The sequence below is a fragment of the Erythrolamprus reginae genome, chromosome Z (genome assembly GCF_031021105.1).
Source record: "Erythrolamprus reginae isolate rEryReg1 chromosome Z, rEryReg1.hap1, whole genome shotgun sequence".
NCBI classification, from domain to species: domain Eukaryota; kingdom Metazoa; phylum Chordata; class Lepidosauria; order Squamata; family Dipsadidae; genus Erythrolamprus; species Erythrolamprus reginae.
This window is the reverse complement of record NC_091963.1, coordinates 111,188,504-111,211,303: the sequence shown is the minus strand read 5'-3', so window position 1 is coordinate 111,211,303 and position 22,800 is coordinate 111,188,504. Positions and strand designations below refer to the sequence as shown.

At 41.6% G+C, this 22,800-nt stretch overlaps 1 protein-coding gene across 5 annotated transcripts in view; it reads left to right on the top strand.

The window, feature by feature from the left end:
- ARHGAP23 (Rho GTPase activating protein 23) overlaps nt 1-22,800 on the top strand; it is a 252,063-nt gene that overhangs the window by 122,819 nt on the left and 106,444 nt on the right. For all 5 annotated transcript variants that reach the window (XM_070727662.1, XM_070727660.1, XM_070727659.1 and 2 more), the window contains exon 3: nt 12,016-12,040. In XM_070727662.1, the coding sequence (XP_070583763.1) occupies nt 12,016-12,040 (25 nt within the window). The remainder of the gene's footprint in view (nt 1-12,015; nt 12,041-22,800) is intronic.

Genomic DNA, 22,800 nt, shown 5'->3' with positions numbered 1-22,800 from the left:
AAGTTGAATATGCCAACAACAACAGGAAATTGTCAATCGGTGTTGCTTCCAGAATATTCATATTCTGTTATTTAAGTGTTCCCTTTATTTTTTTGAGCAGTATTTTTCAGTACTACTTGAATTGCGAGATACTATTTTACTGCTTCTTGTCTCTTTATTGCTCTTCTGTATACAGTAGTAAGGAAGGTGCAGTGGATAAGCAGTTAAAGATGCTGAGCTTGTCAAGACAGAGAGCCTGGGGTTCAAGACCAGAACTCTGTTCAATGGGTGAGGTCCCATTATTTGTCCTAGCTCCTACTCATCTAGCAGATTGAAAGCATGCAAATGCAAGTAGATAAATAAATATCACTTTGTGGGAAGGTTATGTGTTTTGATATACTGTATATTCATGTTCACCACATGACCACAGAAATATCTTTGGACAATCACTTGGTTAAGAAACAGAGAAGAGCACTGCTCCTTAGAATTGACTGGAGAGAGTAAACCTTTACCCTCACAAAGTAGAAATGAGTTTTGATACAAATAATGTGCCGTTTATATAGCCTTTTTTGGCAAAGATGATTTTTTATTAGCAATGTTTTTGAAATTTTGGTCCGAAGTTATTATCACAGTAAAGCATTTCCCTACATGACTACACTTGATTTTATGAGCTTTTTTTGCAGCAGTTGTTAAGCAAATACAGCAGTTGTAAAGAATATTTACTTACTTACTTACTTACTTACTTACTTACTTACTTACTTACTTACTTACTTATTGGATTTGTATGCTGCCCCTTTCCATGGACTCGGGGCGGTTCACAACATATCAAAGAATACAACAAAACATCTGAAATCCAATTAATATAAATGCCATTATTAGAATGATGGATTAAATGCCATTATTAGAATGCCATTGTTGTTAAGAGAATGCCACGATTGTTAGGCAAACCCATTGTTTACTTTTTCCAATGGCCATGACTGCTGCCCAGTTGCTAATCACCCAACATGCATTCATGTCACTATGAGGGGAGAGGCCCCACACATCAGCGCTTCAAATCCAAAAAGCCTTTTCAGGATCTATTGTAAAACTTCAAAAGGTCTCCAAGTGACTAAATGTAAGTCGAGGATTACCTTATATGATACAAACCTCGAGCAATTTTAATTTTTTAATGTATGCATAATATTAGAAAACACATTATGATTTCAGATATATATGCATGTCATTACTTAATTTTAAAAAAGACCTTTAGTTTTTGGTTAGACCACAAGATCTTTATTATTGTTATTCGGTGTTCTTTGAATTTATTTATTGGATTTATATGCCGCCCCTCTCCGAGGACTCTGCAATTACTAGATTGGGTGCCGAAGTACTTCCATTTTTGAAAGTTATAAGCCTTTTCTCTATTTCTCTTGCCATGTAATTCCACACTTTCTGAATCTGTTTCTAAATGGCTAAAAACAACTGCTTCTGAATGTCCTGTTCTGCTCAGATATAATATCTGATGTGCGGAGCCAGCTTTCCATGTTCCAACCCATACAGACCAAAGAATTTACCCCCTCTTTTTCTTCTTCTTTTTCTTTTGTCATTTCAGAAAGAGAAAAATGGTCCTTTGCCAGATAAGTTCAAAGGCATTGGAGGTGGCAGGAAAAGAGATGGGTTTGGGATGTGTTAAACCACTCCCTGTCTGCCTCATTTCTGCAGTGTCAGCTCCATCTGTACAAAAGATTGACTGTTGTGTTCCATGGTTTGGACAAAAGGCTACCCCTCTTCTCTCTAACCCCTCCCCTCTTTAGACAGAGCCAACCAAAAGTTGGCTCTGATCTCTGTTGGCCCCTTTTTTCCGCCCAAGAATAAAATCTCTATCCAAAGTTCTTTCTTTGTGATAGGAGTTCTGAAACTTTTGAGTGATCTAAAAGTTATTTTTTTGTTGTACTGGGAAAGTTTGGCCAGTCCTGGAAACAGCTGAGGACCTCAAAGGAAAAACAGCAACCCTGGTAAAAGAGAAAAGAAAGACAGCTAACTAGATGGCTGAAACTCTGGGGAAAACAAGTTTGAGGAAGAGCTCTTGTGGGTGAAGGCACAAACAGAGTAAGGATATGCTGATGGAATCTTATTTGGAGATGAGGACAAGCAAGGCTAATTAGATATAAAAATAAAGATAAAAAATAAAGATAATGCTGTGGTAAATGAGAACATATGGTAAATCAGACCACTGGTATGTACTATATGTATTTATATGTTGGCATCTCCATTCAGAGTTAGGGTGGCTTACCAGCAAGGATTTCAAATATTTATTGTACAACACAAAAATATAAATGATAAAACATCCATAATAAATATATAAACACAAACATCTGTAGGAATGATATTAAATGTCTGTTATAAACATTTCAACCCAAACAATAATATTCTAGCATCCCAACAGGATGATTAATAAAAAAAACAAAACTATAACAATATTACAATAAGAATCATCAACAAGGCAATCCTGAAGTCTTCAAGAATAGTTTTGCCTTCAACATTTTTGGGGAAGCTGTCACAGAGTCTATTAAGTTCAGTTCTTTGTAGTAACTTTAACCTTTCTTGTGTTATCCTAGGACGGTGAGGGCAAACCTTTTTTGATTCGCATACCAAAAGAGGGGGAGCGCCTACACTCATAATTCCATGTGGGGGGGGTCCCATGCATGTGTGTCTGACCTCCTCACTCCTGGAACATGATGTCACACCTATTTTCCACTCTCCCTAGGTTTCAGAGCCTTTCTAGAAGCCTGGGAAGAGTGAAAATGGCCTTCCCCACCCCGCTGGAGGCATAAAATTGCTCATTTACTAACTTCCGGCTGTATTGGAAGGGCCGTTTTTCTGCTCTCTTCAAGCTCCAGAGCCTTTCTAGGAGCTTGGGAGGGCAAAAATGGCCTTCCCCACTCCCCCCTAAGGTCCTCCGGGCGGGTGGGAAAGGCTTTTTTCGCCCTCTCCAGGCTCTTAGAAAGGCTCTGGAGCTAGGGGAGACCAAAAAATGGCCCTTCCCCATTCCCTCTGGAGGTTGAAAACAATCTGTTTTCGAGTCTCATGTGCATATGGGCCAGACCTGGGTTTACAGGCCCACTGATATGACTCCATGTGCCACTTATGACATTTGTACCATAGGTTCACTGCCCTAGGATAATTGGAAATTAGGCTGTGAGCATTCTATTGCCTTTTGCAGGCAAGCCAGAGTCTGGCAGATGATGAGCGGGGAAGCCCACCTGGTTTTGACTCTTAACCTAGCAGTCCCTGAAAGCTCTGCTGGGTGGGAAGGGTGGGAAGGGTTGCTTTCTGTTATGGTAGGGAGAGAATTAGAGTCGCCTTTGGTGGAAATGTTGAAGGCTCAGCTTGTCTTGTCCTCCAGTTGCTGGATGTTTCTCAACTCTTTTTGAAGATCGTCCGCAACCGCCAGACTACAGAAACCTCAGCAGTCAGCAGCAGCAGCAGTGGCAGCAGTCTTCCCTAGTCCAGCGGTGGCGGCTTCTTACGTAATTCGGTGGTGGCAGTCAGCAGCGGTAAGCCTTCTCGTAGTCCAGTGGTGGCTACTTCTCGTGCAGTTTGGTAGCAGCAGCTGGAATGGCGGTGGCACCAGCTCTTTCTCTGCAGCTTTCTCATGTTTTGGTGGCCATGGTGGCAGCCAGCCAATACACCGCGTGAAAAGTCGCCACCGCCTGACTACGGGAAGGCTGCCGTCACCCAACTCCCCCCCCCCATGCAACATTCGGTGTATAAGATGCACCCAGTTTTTGACACACTTTTTGAGGTATAAGTGAAATCAAGTAAAAATTATGGAGAAGTAATATCAATGAATTAATGAACATTTTTGGGAGGAGTGCCAAATATAGTGAAAGATAGTTTTGATTATTAATATGAAAAAAATTTCTTCCAAAAGCTGAAAATAATTTTCAAATCAGCATTTTTTCTTGATATTTTGCATTTATTTCTATATAATAAAGCACTGCCCATTCACTAAACAAGCTCCCTTCCTGTAAAGCTTGCCTCGTGGAGCTTATAATAAAAATTAGAAACAATAAAGAAGATGCCAGAAGAGAAAGATAAGAGTAATACAGGAATGAATGGAAGCAGATTAATTCCTACAAGATTTTTTCTATCTTCCCTTGTTCCATTGAGCATGTTTGTTTAGCACCACCATTCTTCTTCTTTCACGTATGGTGATTTTTGACTCTGGAGCCAGATTATATAAAAGGTTAAGTGAAGAAACCAAACCAGGAAGAGAGCCTTCAGCAATCTTTTTGAAAGATTCCCATCTCTAGGGTAAGGTGGAGATTCACCAGCAGGGTGAGGCTCCAGATCCAGGGGCTGGGTTTCGATGGAAGTGATTCATAGGGTGGGAGCAAGAAACCTTGTCTCTCATACCAATGATTTTTTTGCCAACTGCCAAAAGATGACTTCATTGCTTCTTTGTGCCCCATGGGAAGATAGGTTACCTTACACTTGCAATGGAAAGTACGAAAGACACCAGCTGCCAGAAACAAGTAGGAAACGACTAAGAGAAAGGTGTATGAACAAAACAGAATTACACCTAGATATTTTCTCTCTGTTGTCTGTGCTCCACCCTTTCTGGCTCTTGATTGTATTTATCATCTTAACCAGCACACAAAACTCCTTGAAACAAATAGAGTTAGTAAAAAAAAAAAAGCAGACCTGAGATTAACAATACCAGTAACAACATCATAGTGGTGACATTAATTGTTCAGTTGCCATTCTGAATGGAAATATCATAAATAGGATAGGATAGGATCAGTAATAGGTTGCAAATCCCACCGCTACCGGTTTGTGGGCTGTACCAGTAGCAATCCACCTCTGAATAGTATAGGATACTACTACTACTACTACTACTAGTAGTAGTAGTAGTAGTAGCAGTAGTACTTTATTGTCATAATATTGTCGTGCAACAATATTAAATGCCATCTTCAGTGTATGCTATATATAAGAAAGCTATAAAAATGAAACAAAAATGCACATGCTTTACATTTTATGCAATTTAATTGAAAACCCGTTATTGCATTAATATTGCACTATGGAGTAGAATTCAATATAACTACTGCTGTTGGATAGAAATGGTTTTTCAGCCTCTTACGCTTTGTTTTTATTGTACTTTACTGTAAATTTTTCAGTAATTTGGCTTGACAGATCTAGATGCTACTGTGAAGTGCCATGTATGCATTTTCTTCCACTATGTTTTTGAGTATAAAAGAAAGCAGGAGATCCAGTGGTTAGTTTTTAGACAATTATCTATTCACATCTGGAAATCTGGCATAGAGTGAACTTTAGCCTAAGCCAAGTCTTGTACTATCACAATATTATTATTTAAGTAGGTACAGTAATACCTCATGATACGAACTTAATTGGTGCAAGGAGGAGGTTCGTAAGACGAAAGGTTCGTAAGACGAAACATTGTTTCCTATAGGAAACAATGTAAAGTCAATTAATCCGTGCAACCAAAAAAACCCCCGCAAAAAAACGGCTTTCGGCGACTGCTGGGAAGCCGCGCGGCTGTTTTAAAAGGTGACAGCCGGTCTGGGGGGCTTGCCAGCACCCCCCGAACCCCGAACCCGGGTTCAGGGGGGTGCTGGCAAGCCCCCCAGGCCGGCTGCGACCTTTTAAAACACTCGCGCCGCTTCGCAGCTGTCTCCCTAAGCCGAACGCGGAAGTTCGGCTTTAGCGTTTGGCTTCAGAGACAGCTGCGAAGCGGCGCGGGTGTTTTAAAAGGTCGCAGCTGGCCTGGGGGGCTTGCCAGCATCCCCCAAACCCCGAACCCGCCGCGCGGCTTCCCAGCAGTCTCCGAACGCCGGTTCGTAACTCGAAAAAAGTTCGTAAGAAGAGGCAAAATTTTTCTGAACCCCGGGTTCGATCACGAGTTGTTCGTAAGACGAGGGGTTCGTATCTTGAGGTACCACTGTATTTCTTATTACGAAACCCTGAGTCCTTAGTGTTGTTTCACAAATTAAAGATTCTTTGTTGAAGATTTTTTTTATCTAAATCAGACTTTGCAGTGCAAAACTTGCAATTCATCCATCCAATAATGGGCAGCCAAAATTTTTACTGCCACATTGTGGGTGTGGCTAATTTTGTGGGTGTGGCTTGATGGTCATGTGACTGGGTAGGAGTGGCTTGCCGGCCATGTGACCAGGTGGAAGTGACTTGAACGATCATCATTGTTCAAGTGAAGTTGCAAGTCCTCGACTTACAACGTCACCAGTGTCGCTCTCTGGGGTGACAATTTGCTTTGCGTTTCCCGCGCTCTCCTTCCTGAGTCGCCCCCTGCCTCAGGCTGGGTAGCTAGGAGAATGGGTACCGATCAGCTGTTCAGAAAAGATGGGGGAGGAAATGGGGCCCCCTGCAACTCCTGCCGGTGCTGGTCTCCCTGCCACTTTCCGAGGAAGAGAAGGAGGATGGGAGGGGGGGGATATTCACACAGCTTCATTTCCACCAGTGGAACTGCATTCCACCCCGTCCTGCCTGCTGCCCACCCCTGCATCCATCCCACCATCATGCCACACTATCCTAAAACTATACCATAGATTTGCATCAGCTGCAATGATGAGGAAAATATATTACAGAGTTGTATTGCTCCATCACTTCTCTTCCTCTTAAGATGCCTATATTCACTCTCAGTTCTTCCCGTATAGACAGATATTATTGGCAAATGGCATCAGATTTCTGTTTATGGGTTTTCTTTTCTGTGATTCAAACAGGGGTGAATGCTGTTAGAGACAAATTGCAGAATTAGATGGATCTCCTTCTGTTCAATCAAATTATTAATGATGATACCAGAATTCACAAGTAGGAGACATGAAGGCAAAAGTTTGCTTATCCTTCTTCAGCTAAGTAACAGCTAACTTTCTATCAATTCTCTGGTTTGAAATAGCTACATGGCATCGGACCAGACGAATCTGCCACACGAATCCCAGCGGCCAATTAGGTCCCACAGTGTTGGCCTTCTCCAGGTCCCATCGACCAAACAATGTCGGCTGGCGGGACCCAGGGGAAGAGCCTTCTCTGTGGTGGTCCCGGCCCTCTGGAATCAACTACCTCCAGAGATTCGAACAGCCCTCCTCACCTTCTATAAAATGCTGAAGACCCACCTTTGTCGCCAGGCGTGGGGATAATTACCACCTCCCCCCCTTTTTTATTATGCTTTAGGCCTTACTGTATGATGGATTAGGTTGAATGTGTATGATTGTATAGTTAGGGATTTTATTATGTTATTAATGTTTTTTAAATTGATTTAATTTTCTACTATTGGATTTGTAATATATTGTATCACTATTATGTTATGAGCCACCCCGAGTCTTTGGAGAGGGGCGGCATACAAATCTAATAAACTATAAACTATAAACTAGAGCTACCTGCTTTTCTTCCGTTTCTTTCTGAAAATGTGCTTTATGAAAAAGGTCTGAATGTGAAAGAAATATTAGTAGTAATAGAGACATCCTTTCTAAGATCAACATAAGCATCCAGTATGATCACAATAAACTTTTGAAACAGACTTTGGAGCTAAAAGGCATTAAAAAAAATCTTTACCAGATTTGTTAGTGAGTGCTCCACACAAGCCTTATCCTTATAAGGCTCATTATACTCTTCAAAGTTGGAAGTGCTGTGAGCTTTTCCTGCCTCTGTTCTTTTCAAGCATTTTGTGTTGTGAAAAAGGGATTTATGATAGAATTGATGGAGGACTTTCCCTTAGAGTACTATCATATTTTGCATTTCTGGGAAAACATTCAAATATTCCTTAAACGGTCTTAAAACTCATTAAAACTCAAGTAATTATAAGAACAGACAGTTTGTCTGTGTCCATTACTTCTAGAATGCCACTACAGTGCCTCCATATGCTAATTAATATACATTGGTATATATTTAGAAAGAACAGGTATGACTGGTCTCTATCTCTACAGGTTTAAAATCTTTAGTTGTAAGGAAATTCCAGATAAATTAGAGACATGGGTGGGTAAGCCAGGGGAGATTATGCAATGATTTCCATTTTACATATTTAGACTGAGTTATAGAAAAATGTACATATTTACAGAAACCTAGTACACTTCATGGATATTAATAGTTTTCTGTGATGGATTTAAAAAAAAGGTCAACGAATTAAGTTTTATAGCAGTGAGAAAATTCCACAAGAATCAAGGAGGAAAAGAAAATGATAAATAGGAATAAGGTTTGGGATGCAAGTATGAATGCTCATACTCATACCCCTCAATCATTCTGTGCTACTCTGGTTCCCATGCCTGAAGGAATTGGATTTCAGAAAGGAATGTGTTTCCACAGGTGATATAAGCAAACATGATGCATTGCATAGTGTGGGGAGAAGAGAAAACCCTCTTTTCCCATTAAATTTGATGTTAAACAAGTGCATACAGTTGAGGTGGCAATAGTTTTCTGCATCCTCTGGCAAAGCAGAGAATTGTTGCTTAGCCTAACCCAGTCATGGTGAACCTTTTTTCCCTCGGTTGCCAAAAGAGCATGCATGCATGCTATCGCGCATGTGTGAGTGCCCACACCCATAATTCAATGCCTGGGGAGGACAAAAACAGCTTCCCCCAATCCCTGGAGGCCCTCTGGAGGCTGTAAATGGCCTGTTTCCCAACTTCTGGTGGGCCCAATAGACTTGTGTTTTGCCCTTCCCAGGCTCCAAAGGCTTCCCTTGAGCCAGGGGAGGGTAAAAATACCCTCCCGCATCCCGCTGGAGGCTCTCTGGAAGCCAAAAACACCCTCCAGAGCCTCTGTGCGAGCCAAAAATCAACTGGCTGGCACACACATACACGTTGCAGCAGAGCTAGGGCAATAGCTCGTGTGCCAGCAGATATGGCTCCGCTTGCCACCTGTGGCACCTGTGCCATAGGTTCGCCATCACTGGCCAACGTCACCATCCCAAAAACTCAATTTCTGCCTCATTAGAACCAGTCAGATACTATGAAGGTTTGAATTTCCCATCAAGAACCCCATACAGCCCTATTTGCACAGTACTGTTGCTACAATAACAGAGTTGGCAATACATCTCAGAGAAGTTTAGCCCACCTGGCCAATGTTCTTTTGGCTTAAATGTTGAGGAACAGGATGTGGACCATAGTTTCCTTTTGTAATAACAGTGAAACTTAATGGGAAATTCAAACCTTCGTAGAAACATTTTTGTGTAACAGCTGGAACAGAGTCATTTTCTAACTGATCACAGTACAGAAAAGAGATTTGCTTCCTTGTCATTTTTATCCAACATTGTACTAAGAAAACCATTGTACTTTGAACTCTTCTCTCAAAAAGCATTGTGTGATGGGTGGGTAGCTTCCTTTCTTCCTCTTTTTCTTTGGCTTTAATTGTACACACTGTAAATGCACATTGTTTTTCTGCTGATTTGGGGAGTGGGAGTGGAACTGGGAACAAGTTTTTCCTTTACAGGATGATGTTGAGTTTTCTGGATATGACATCTGTATGCCGTGGTTAGCTCTTCTATTTTAAGGCTGGTTTGAATTATATGTAATTTTATGCTCAGCTTAACTGAAAACTTAAAAGCAAAATTGGCCAAAGTTTGTAAGATTGCAATATCAAAGCTGAAAATGGGATGTTATTTAAGAGAAATAACAAATATAATTGATGAAGTGACTATTAATTAAGGATTTGTTCTAAGTTAGTTGTGGCTCAAACATGGGGAAAAGAACACATGATAACAGAGTGACCATAATTTTATAATAGATTGAAAATGTTTCATTTACAGAAGTTTTGAGGTAAAGTAAGATGAGGAATCAGTATGTGCATAATTGACTTACATGATAGGTTCAAATGCTGATACGGATCTTATAAATTACATATATAATAATGATTCAAAAACTTGTTTTTAGCTATAACTGCATACTTATTCTGGTCAACAGTATTAACCAGGGAAGCCACTAAATGCTTTGGTAACTACATGAATTAATGGTTAGTCACATTTAAAATAATTTTGCAATAAAATCTACAAATACCTTTAATAGTTCCAAGAATTACATCAGTCACTATATTTTTAGATAGCCAATTTAATTATAAAGAAATTATGCGGTTCCAAAAGAACATGTGATATTGCATATAAAAGAATGAATGGGATCTGTTATCCTCAGTTTAAAAATAAGATAACAATTTCACAGCTATATATCTAGAATTTTGTAGGTATTCCTTGACTTACAACCATTCTTTCAGTGATCGTTCAGTGAGCCGAATATAGATAATACTAAAGACTATTAAAGAAGGATATATTATTACTCAACTGATTTCAGAGGTTAAAGCAAAACGAAAAGTGCAGTACATCTGAAAAAAAATGTTATTAATATAGTGTGTCAGTTCCATCTGATTACAATCAGACTAATATAGGAGATTCATCTAAATCAGTTGGCTTTCAGTTAAGATTAATTTGCTTCATTCATTTCAGCATGACTAGACTGGATCAAACCCAGTAGAATGTAGACACATTGTTTAAAGCACAGGATATTTTTTGAATTCTTTCTGAACATAAGATTTAGTTTTGGAATGTAATAGGCTAGTATGAACTGAACTTGTGGCTGCTCAGTTCTAATAAAAGAACCCCATCACCTGGTGAACTTATTGGAATACAACAGATGCAGACGTGAGCCAATGTAGAGCAGCATTTGAAAGTTCTTGTTTTACCTGTGAGCAATACTGATGACATTCTTGGTTTTAATCTTTGCTTCCACAGTACAGTATCTTGGATTCCCTTGTTTCTACAATAATGTTAATGATAGTATTACATGTATAATATGTACAGCAGTTCAGAATTTAATAGGTATCTTTACTACAGACTACATTCTGTATATTTTGCACTGTTCTTAAATAAAAAAACGTTTCTTGTTTATTGTATTGATTTTTAAAAATTGGGATGCATATTACACATATTAACAAAAATATTATATAAGTGGAAATGACATATACAATAAACAATTATTTGTTGTCAGTAATACATATATCAGAATTGCACACTAGCACGAGTATTAGAATAGCCCCAATCTTGTTAGCTTTTCTTAAGGTCCTAAATTGTTTTACAATATTTTTTGAATTGTAAGCCAAACAGAGTCATAGACTGAGATGAGAAGCCATAGAAACTGAACAAACAAACAAACAAACAAATTAGAACTATAACCCTTTCCTGGAACTGTCACTTAGACATATTATGAAGTGCCATTCTATTTAGAAAGCAGGAATTTGCTTTTGCACCATTTATTTAGTCTTGTGTTGAGAAAAAAACTTTCCGCACCTTAATTAGTTTTCAAAACACATCCACCCACCCACCCACCCACCCAGCCACACTGTCTGCAAACCATCCTTTAATAGCTCCATCACCTGAACACATTAACAGTAAAAACATGAAGTTTACCCCCGGTCTTTTGTCTTGGGTTAGGATTGTTGTGTCCATTTTATAACCAAAATGGCAGAATACCTGTTCTTCACTCTGGATTAAAAAAAGGAATTACAGGATTTCTAAAAATATCAATTTTATATAGAATTTTTTTATTATATTAATATTGAATGTAAGTAGTAACAAGCATTATTGTTGCAATATCAGTAATTATGAATAATAATTTCAATTTAGTGTGTCATTTATGATTTTTTGATCTATGGGAAATGCCTAAGTTAAGTGCACACACATCGGATTGTATTATAAATCTGATCAAACATTAGCTAAAAATAGGAGGCAAACCTACATGCCTTTTTATCTGTATCTCTAAGACTCAAGCAACATAATTTAGTGGTGCATAGAATATTTTTATTTTCTAAACTTTTATTTTCCTTTACTAGTTACTTTTCTTTTGGGATTAGTTATTCAAACAATTCTACCTACTGTTTTGTCCAAGGTAAGGTTAAATATTTTGGAGAGAGAAGGAAAGTTCAGTAGAGCAATTTTTTTAAAAAAAGAGTAAAATGATAAAGGACTCTTCCTCTGAACATCTGTGTACAGTATATGTAGAATGTCCGTCTTAACATCCTTTCCCCCCCTCTGTCTTCCAGGAAGAAGAAAATGGAAATAGAACAGGTATGTTGCTGAATTTCTCAGATCATTCCTTAGGACAAGGTAAATGTGCTAAACAGAATGTTTAATGTCTGTCAAGATGTTGATGGAGGAAGTGTACACCTAGGACAATTCTACATGTCAGTTTAACCTGTTTGTGTTTTATGCTGCTTCTGTTCCTAAAGTCAATTTTAAAATTTTGAGTCTTGATTATGGTGGTTTGGCAACAGAGAAGGATTGGTGCTCAGTCGATATCATAACCATTGCAGATTCTTATTGGCGGTTCCCTGTGTCTTATCTTTCCCATCAGCTCAGGAAAAGCAAGCCTCACTGGCAAGATTCTGTACGGGTGATTCTACTGGCACTTTCCTTCTTTTAAGGATTATTTCTTTTCATTAGTCCTCTTTCTTTCCTTATGTTTACCCTATTTCCACATTATTCTTTAATGCAATACATTGGGTATTTTAATTCACCCATGCCTTCAAATTAATTTTTTTAATACCATATTTTTCGCAGTATGAGATGCACTGTTTTCACCCAAAAGAGGGTGGTAATCTTGGTGCATCTTATACACTGAATACAGCCATTTTTAGCCTCCCAAACACTGCCCCTTGTCCCATTTTTGCCAAAAATGGACCTGTTTATCATAAAAAATTGGGTGTGCAGAGGGTTTAGGAGCTCTGCAGAGTGCTCATGAGGGAAAGCAAAAATGCCTCAATTTTTGCGAAAAACCGACAAAAAAAGCGCTGTTTTTTTGCAAAAACGGCATTTTGCCTTCCCCCAGAAGTACTCTGCAGACTTCCCAAGCTCTCTATGTGCCCCGAGGTCTACAGAAGGTTTGGGAGGCCTGCATAGTGCTTCTGGGGGATGAGGAAGACAAAAACTTATTTTTCTCACTTACCTTTTTGAAATCTTAAACTGTCTTACAAACCGGTGCATCTTATAGTCCCAAAAATACAGTATTTGTTTCCCTTCCATTTCTCCCTCCTGCTGAAGACAGGTATATTGATGTACATCATACTCTTTGTGCTTCAACGTAAAATCTCATATGAGTCAGGCTTGACCTCTGGTGATCTCATGGATGCCTATGCATAATTTTATTGGCAATACTACAGAAGTGCTTTGCCATTGCTGCCCCCAGGATGTTTTTGATTTCCCAGCCTACCTTAAAATTCATTATAACTTTCATCCATAAATTCATCAGCAGGCTCAGCCCTGCTTTTCTTTTGAGCCCAGACAAGGCCAGTGAAACCATGGATTAAGCTCATTCCATTTGCAAAATTGCTGTAATGTCACAAATAGAATTCTTGGTATGCATGCAAAGACCATCACTCTTATAATTGATCCAATGCAGTGAAACATTTTTTTAATCCAGAACGATATAAGATTAGCCTTTTGCAGTAACCTTCAAGGCCCACAAGAAAGCAGGGCCATACAGAGAATATTAAATCTGGAGCAAGAGCCACAAAATGTTGGCAAAGTCCCCACCTCCCTCACCGCTCTCCAGTCTTCTTTTTTTTGTAAATAAATTTCCTCCCCCCCCCTTTAACATACATCATTAATCAATCAGTGTGTCATCTGAGTACATATTTTTGTGCCAACATATTTCCTCCTGTTTGTTTGCTTGTTTGTTTTATTGTATACAAAGTCAGGAAACTATAAAATATATGTAGCATGATCAACTGGGTGGTGGGGAAGAGCAGCATTGATGGGTGTGATCATCTTGGTAGTAGGGGGAATCTTGAAACTCCTGCTGAGTGGGGCAGGTGACCCAGGGCTCCCAATTGCCACACAGAGACCTACCAGAAATTAAGGAAGAAAGGGAGATTAAAAGGGGAAGGGGACTCGTGGTGTAGGGAAGGAGAAAGAAGGGATGAAGAAAAGATGGAGAGAAATTGAGACAGCGAAAAAGACAGAGAAGCAGCAGCAGGGAAAGAGAAACAGCGGAGATGGGGAAATAGCAATAGCATTTAGATTTACAGTATATACCTCTTCACAGTGCTTTACAGCCCCCTCTAAGCAGTTTACAGAGAGTAAGTACAGTGATACCTTGTCTTACAAACTTAATTGGTTCCAGGACAAGGTTTGTAAGGTGAAAAGTTTGTAAGATGAAACAATGTTTCCCATAGGAATCAATGGAAAAGCGATTAATGTGTGCAAGCCCAAAATTCACCCCTTTTGCCAGCTGAAGTGCCCATTTTTGTTCTGCTGGGATTCCCCTGAGGCTCCCCTCCATGGGAAACCCCACCTCTGGACTTCTGTGTTTTTGCAATGCTGCAGGGGAATCCAAGCAGGGGAATCCCAGCATCACAAAAATGAGCACTTCACTGGCAACAGAAGTCCGGAGGTGGGGTTTCCCAGCGAAGGGAGCATCAGTGAAATCACAGCATCGCAAAAACACCGAAGACCTCAAAACTCTACCTCCGGACCTCTGAGTTTTTGCGATGCTGGAATTTCACTGAGGCTCCCCTCACTGGGAAATCCCACCTCCGGACTTCCGTTGCCAGTGAAGCGCCCATTTTTGTGCTGCTCGGATTCCCCTGCAGCATCACAAAAACACGGAAGTCCAGAGGTGGGGTTTCCCAGCAAGGGGAGCCTCAGGGGAATCCCAGCAGTGCAAAAACGGGTGCTTCGCTGGCAACGGAAGTCCAGAGGCGGGGCATCCCAGCGGCGGCAGTGGGTTTGTAAGGTGAAAATAGTTTGTAAGAAAAGGCAAAAAAATCTTAAACCCCGGGTTTGTATCTCAAAAAGTTTGTATGATGAGGCGTTTGTAAGACGAGGTATCACTGCATATTGCCCCAAAGCATCTGGGTCCTCATTTTACTGACCTTGACCTTGGAAGGCTGAATCAACCTTGAGCCTGGTGAGATTTGATCTGCCAAACTGCTGGCAGCCAGTGATCAGCAGAAGTAGCTTGCAGTAGTGCAGTCTAACCACTGCACCACCGAGGCTATTACTAGGGAAAAGGGAACAGATGAAGAGGTGAGAGAAGGGAGAGGGGGATAAGCATTTATCAGCTTACCCTATAACCTCTTTGCCACCTGGTCCTGCTTGGTGGGGCTGCATGGGAGACAGTAGGGCCAGACAGAGAGACTGGGGAGAGACTATTGAATTGGAGCTAATAAGAACATAAGAAGAGCCATGCTGAATCAGGCCAAAGCCCATCGAGGCCAGCATTCTGTGTCACACAATGGCCCACCAATTGTACATGAGGATCTTGAGTAGAAAGAGAAGGCAAAACCCTCCCTTTCCCCTGACCCCCAACAAGTGGTACTCAGGGGAATCCTGCCTGCCTCAACCAACATAGAGGCAGCACATGGACATCCATTTCAATAACCACCGATACACTTGGCATCCATGAATCTGTCTAATCCTGCCTTGAAGCTATCCAAGCGGACAGCTTTTCACGACCTCTTCTGGAAGTGAATTTCATAAACCAACGACCCTCTGGGTGAAGAAATATTTCCCTTTATTTGTCCTCACTTTCCTACCTATGAGCTTTAGGGAGGTGCCTGGAAGTGAATTTCATAAACCAACGACCCTCTGGGTGAAGAAATATTTCCCTTTATTTGTCCTCACTTTCCTACCTATGAGCTTGTCCTAGTATTCTGTGATAGAGAACAGAATTTTTCTCTATCCACCTTTTCTAACCCATGCATGATTTGAGCTCTGGGACAAATTCTGGAATCAAAATTACAAAATGACAATGGCCTCGTCATACAGAAAGAATATCTATAAAATGTTTTACAGGTGGCATTTATCTCTGGCAAGACTAGCAAAAATGTTTTTCAATATATCGCCTATATGCTGGAAACGTAAACAGGAAATCGGTAAATAGGAAATTGGCATTTATTATCACAAGTGCTCAAAAATAAGGAAATACTGGAAAACAATAGACAGGAACTCTTTTCACTCTATGTACCATTGGAGTGGAAGAAAAGGATCCCGGAATGCTTTGGGGTTGAGACCCTTCAATTGCCTGAGGATGTCAGGGCAAGGGTTGTATACCTGACCTTTGGTGAACACTTTGGCCAACACAAGGGCAGACACGCACCTTGGTCACTGCAGGGTCATCAGGGGCAGGCAGAGTCTGCCCAGGTCATAGGAAGCCAGACATCCATCCAAACCCAGCAAGGCAGCCACTCTGCAGGGAGAGGGGGAAGAAGACTGCTTTTAATAGGGGTCTTTTAAAACTGTTTTAAACATTGGATTTGTATATGATGTTTTATTGTTGTGAGCTGCTCCGAGTCCTCAGAGAGGGGCGGCATACAAATCTAATAAATAAGAATATGAATATGAAGCTTGACTGGAATGGGCTGTGCAGGCAGTGGAAGAATGGAATTTGCAGACACCAAGAGAAGCTGTGGGTTAGAGAGAACTTAAAGTAGGGGTGTCAAACCTGATTTCATTGAGAACCGCATCAGCATTGGGTTTGACCTTGGGGATGAGTATGACCAGGGTGGATGTGGCCAACTTGATGTCATTCATGTTCTGCCAGCGAAAATGGCTCCTGAATTCCATTTCCGCTATGACAACCTCCTGGCAATCCTCTGCCAGAAAATGGAGAGTCACACAAAGCCCTATTTTCACAGGAAAAGGCCGTGCAGGCTGGTCCTTCACTGTTTCCTGTGGGCCAGATCCATCCCCCCAAGCCTTGAGTTTGACACTCCTAGCCTAAAGCATTGTTTCCCAAACTTGGCAACTTGAAGATATTTGGACTTCAACTCCCAGAATTCCCCAACCAGCGAATGCTGGCTGGGGAATTCTGGGAGTTGAAGTCCAGGTACCTTCAAGTTGCCAAGGTTGGGAAACACTGGCCTAAAGGATCCAATGGCAGAAGCTATTAGAAGCTTTACAGTCAACCAAAGGCATTTCACTGTGCATGATTACCTCTGTTTATTGTAGGATGAGCCCAGACCTGTCAAAAGTTTCTAGCTCGCTGTTACAGTTCGAGCAAATGCACCATAAGAGAGGCAAAAGGTTGTCTGAATACATCAGATACTTGAACAGGCTGCTATGTCAAATTGTGGAAAGAAAATGAATGAATCTAGTTGAAGTGGAATGGGCTAGGATGAAGAAGGTTCACAGGATATTTTAATTTCAGACCCAATCTGGAATCTGCTAAAGATCCTAGAAACCCTACACATTAAATTTAGATTAAAAAATTATATACAAGGAATTATTAGACAAACAGAAAAATTTGAAAATGAAACAGTTGGCATTAAGGGGGATAAAATTGGTGGCCATATCTACAAATACAAAAAATATATATAAAAAAGATATATTACAATCTGGATTCCAAAATGCATATCAAGAATTGGATAAAATAGGTAGAGAAGAGAAAATAATTACTAAATCTTACAATTGTAATTTTAATAATCTTATCTTGTAATTATTTTAAAAAATTGAAGATGAAACGGTGAAAGAGGTAATGATAATTTGGGCACAAACTTTTGGCCACACTATTGAATTGGAGCTAATAAGAACATAAGAATAGCCATGCTGAATCAGGCCAAAGCCCATCAAGGCCAACATTCTGTGTCACACAATGGCCCACCAGTTGTACATGAGGATCTTGAGTAGAAAGAGAAGGCAAAACCCTCCCTTTCCCCTGACCCCCAACAAATGGTACTCAGGGGAATCCTGCCAGCCTCAACCAAGATAGAGGTGGCACATGGACATCCATTTCAATAACCACCGATACACTTGGCATCCATGAATCTTTCTAATCCTGCCTTGAAGCTATCCAAGCTGACAGCTTTTCACAACCTCTTCTGGAAGTGAATTTCATAAACCAACGACCCTCTGGGTGAAGAAATATTTCCCTTTATTTGTCCTCACTTTCCTACCTATGAGCTTTAGGGAGTGCCCCGTTGTCCTAGTATTGTGTGATTGAGAAAAGAATTTTTCTCTATCCACCTTTTCTATCCCATGCATGATTTCAGCTCTGGGACAAATTCTGGAATCAAAATTACAAAATGACAATGGCCTCATCATACAGAAAGAATATCTATAAAATGTTTTACAGGTGGCATTTATCTCTGGCAAGACTAGCAACAATGTTTTCCAACATATCGCCTACATGCTGGAAACGTAAACAGGAAATCGGTAAATAGGAAATTGGCATTTATTATCACAAGTGCTCAAAAATAAGGAAATATTGGAAAACAATACAAAAATGGATTGAGGAAGTAACCAAACAGACAGTAGAACTTAAACCAGTAACTTTTATGTTAGGAATATTTAGAATAAAAGTTGACAATCACCTCCAACATCTCATATTACACATTATAATAGCCGCTAGAATTCCCTACAAACACTATGAAAATAACTAAAATATTAGAATGTGCAAAATGACAATGCAATTACAGGATAAAGAGTATGCTGAATTCTATAAAATTTAGAGAATTGATATAAATGGTTGGAATAAACAAAAAATTGATACAATATATAATATTATATAGGACATGATTGGTGATGAAAGATAGTAAGGATAGGAAGAAAATTAAAGTTAAGAACATAATAGACTTACAATAGTGATACGTAACGCTGCAATACACATATATAACACCCCCCCCTTTTTCTTATTATATATATATACTTGTCTTGTATATATGTATATTTTGTATATGTATTTTGTATGTTGGAGGTGGATTTGTTTTAAATTCAATTAAAAATATTTTAAGAAGAGAGAAACTACCAATATACAGGATCCGCCCAGAGGAGGCTATGGAAGCACTAAAGATGGAGTACATAAAACATCTCTTTAGGCAGTACGTGTCTCCCAGCAGCATACATTACCACTCATGGAAACCCGCCCAGAGAGGAAGGGTCCACAGCCGCCTTCTTCTGTGCCAGAGAAAGAGGATGATAGTGATTAGAAGGAGGGTCTTATGAACTAGTTATTGTCACTCAAGGTCTTTGAAGTGGACTCATCGATGTCAGACATGAGTACTGGACTAGGAGCACTTAGGCCAGAAGCACTTGAATTTGTGCCCCATGTGTAGGAATAGGACCAGTGAACATTCTATGCAACATCTAAAAATGCAGAATGAGAGATAACCAAGATACCAAAGCCTGCCATACCTCTTGTCCATCCCAGCTCAACCTAAAGAATCAAGACCAAAAAGGATGGTTCATCCCACGCAGTGACTGACATATGACTCTTTGGGCCACAAGGCGGCAGAGGTGGCATTCACTGCCAGACGGATCTCAGAAGCACAATTGCAGCTCAATGAGGCTATGCGGAAGGGCAGGCCAGACCTATCCTCCAACACACCCACAGACCCCGTTGATAGGAAATACTATAGATTAGCGTCATCTCACCAGTTAAAGACATATAATATACATACGGGCTATTAGTAAACTGGCTCTCTCTTTCTTTGGGGGATCAAACACATTTGGATGGAGGGGGTATGTACTAGGGGTAATGAGGAGAGCAGTGTCGATGAGCACGATCATCTGGGCAGCCCTTTTAGGAATAGCACTATACATATAATATTCCTTTTGTGGATTGCATTCATTTACTTTGCCGAAAAGTGACCCACTGAAAATGAATAGTGCTTGGCAATATAATTTTTTGCATAGATCAAAACCAAGTGAACCTCCCAACCCATAGTAAGAGGTCAAACAATTATAAGTATCTTTAAAATTATAATTGAATTTCTAATGCATATGTTTAAGTAAAAAGAAAAAATGGGTGGTTTGCTTTGAAGACTTCAAACCAAATATATAATATATATTATATACAGTGATACCTCGTCTTACGAACTTAATTGGTTCCAGGACGAGGTTAGTAAGGTGAAAAGTTTGTAAAATGAAACAATGTTTCCCATAGGAATCAATGGAAAAGCGATTAATGCGTGCAAGTCCAAAACTCACCCCTTTTGCCAGCCGAAGCGCCCGTTTTTGCGCTGCTGGGATTCCCCTGAGGCTCCTCTCCATGGGAAACCCCACCTCTGAACTTCCGTGTTTTTGTGATGCTGTAGGGGAATCCCAGCAGGGGAATCCCAGCAGTGCAAAAACGGATGCTTCGCTGGCAATGGAAGTCTGGAGGTGGGGTTTTCCAGCGTGGGGAGCCTCAGCAAAATTGCAGCATCGCAAAAACACGGAAGTCCTCGAAACCCCACCTCCGGGCTTCCGTGTTTTTGTGATGCTGCGATTTTGCTGAGGCTCCCCTCGCTGGGAAACCCCACCTCCGGACTTCCGTTGCCAGCAAAGCACCCGTTTTTATTATTTATTTATTATTTATTTATTAGATTTTTATGCCGCCCCTCTCTAGACTCGGGGCGGCTCACAACCGCAATAAAACAATTCATGACAAATCATTTAAAAGCATTTAAAAAACTCCATTATTAAGCAGACATACATACAAACATACCATACATAAATTGTATAGGCCCGGGGGAGATATCTCAATTCCCCCATGCCTGGTGGCAAAGGTGGGTTTTAAGGAGTTTACGAAAGGCAAGGAGGGTGGGGACAGTTCCTAATCTCCGGGGGGAGCTGGTTCCAGAGAGTCGGGGCCGCCACAGAGAAGGCTCTTCCCCTGGGACCCACCAAATGACATTGTTTAGTCGACAGGACATGAAGAAGGCCAAAACTGTGAGACCTAATTGGTCACTGGGATTCGTGCGGCAGAAGGCGGTCCCGGAGATATTCTGGTCCGATGCCATGAAGGGCTTTATAGGTCATAACCAACACTTTGAATTGTGACCGAAAATTGATCGGCAACCAATGCAGACTGCGGAGTGTTGGTGTAACATGGACATACCTGGGGAAGCCCATGATTGCTCTCGCAGCTGCATTCTGCACGATCTCAAATTTCCAAACACTTTTCAAATGTAGCCCCATGTAGAGAGCATTACAGTAATCGAATCTCAAAGTGATGAGGGCATGAGTGACTGTGAGCAGTGAGTCCCGGTCCAGATAGGGCCGCAACTGGTGCACCAGGCAAACCTGGGCAAATGTCCTCCTTGCCAAAGCTGAAAGATGGTTCTCTAATGTGAGCTGTGGATCGAGGAGGACACCCAAGTTGCGGACCCTCTCTGAAGGAGTCAATAATCCCCCTCCAGGGTTATTGACGAACAGATGGAATTGTCCTTGGGAGGCAGAACCCACAGCCACTCTGTCTTATCCGGGTTGAGTTTGAGTCTATTGACACCCATCCAGACCCCAACAGCCTCCAGGCACCAGCACATCACTTCCACTGCTTCATTGACTGGAGATCAGGTGGAGATGTACATCTGGGTATCATCTGCATACTGATGATACCTCACCCCATGGCCTTGGATGATCTCACCCAGCAGTTTTATGTAGATATTGAATAGCAGAGGGGAGAGGACCGACCCCTGAGGTACCCCACAAGGGAGTGACCTTGAGGTCGACCCCTGACCCCCCACGAACACTGACTGCGACCGACTGGAGAGGTAGGAAGAGAACCACTGAAGAACAGTGCCTCCCACTCCCAACCCCTCCAGCCGCTGCAGAAGGATACCATGGTCGATGGTATCGAAAGCCGCTGAGAGGTCAAGAAGCACCAGGACAGAGAATAAACCCCTGTCCCGGGCCCGCCAGAGTTCGTCCATCAATGCGACCAAAGCAGTTTCTGTGCAGTAGCTGGGCCTGAATCCTGACTGTTGAGGGCCTAGATAATCTGCTTCTTCCAAAATACCGTTGGAGTTGGAGCGCCACCATGTTCTCAACAACCTTCTCCATAAAGGGAAGGTTGGAGATTGGCCGACAGTTGTTAAGAATGGCTGGGTCCAGGGTAGGCCTCTTGAGGAGGGGGCGCCCAAGTGCCTCCTTGTAGGGATCCGGAAAGGACCCCCTCCCAAAAGAAGCATTGACAATCTCCTGGACCTAGCTCGTGTCACCTCCCTGCTGGTGGAGACCAGCTAGGAGGGACACGGATCCAGTAAGCAGGTGGCGGAACTCACAGCTCCAATGGCCTTGTCCACTTCATCAAGTGTCACCAGATCAAACTCTTCCCAGACAGGTGGGCAAGTACGGGTCCCAGTCACCTTGACTGACTCATTGTCAGTTGACTCTGTTATCCAATTGGAGTCGAGATCCGCCTGGATCCGAGCGATTTTATCAGCTAAAAACATGTTAAAATCCTCGGCACTACTCTGTAAGGGCTCCCGAACTCCCCCTGGTTAAGAAGAGAGCGGGTCACCTTAAACAGAGCAGCCGGGTGGGATTGTGCTGATGCAATCAAGGCAACATGATATGCGCATCTTGCCGCCTTGAGTGCCACTTTGTAAGTCTTAATAAAAGCTCTTACAAGTGTTCGATCGGATTCAGACTTACTCTTCCTCCATCGCTTCTCTAGATCTCTCTTCTGGCGTTTCAACTCCCGGAGCTCCTTGTTGAACCATGGAGCTCTACGGGGTCTACTGCCGCAGTGAGGTCACAATGGCGCAATCCGGTCAAGAGCCTCTGCTGCAGCCTTGTTCCAGGCTTCAGCAAGAGATTCCACCGAACTGTGGATGAGTGCCTCTGGAATAACCCCAAGCCTGAAAGCCCTCTGGGTCCATCAGGCGTCTGGGGCGGAACTACCTAATCAGTTCCGCCTCCCTGCGGGGAGGAATTGGAGCCAGGAAGTCAAGCCGCAGTAGAAAATGGTCTGACCATAACAAAGGCAACACTTCTAAGCCCCTTAATGTCATACCATTACTCAATTGCTCAGAGAGGAATACCATGTTGGGTGCATGCCCCCCCTCGTGAGTCAGATCCTGTACTACTTGAGTCAGGTCCATGGCTGTCATGGTGGCCATGAATTC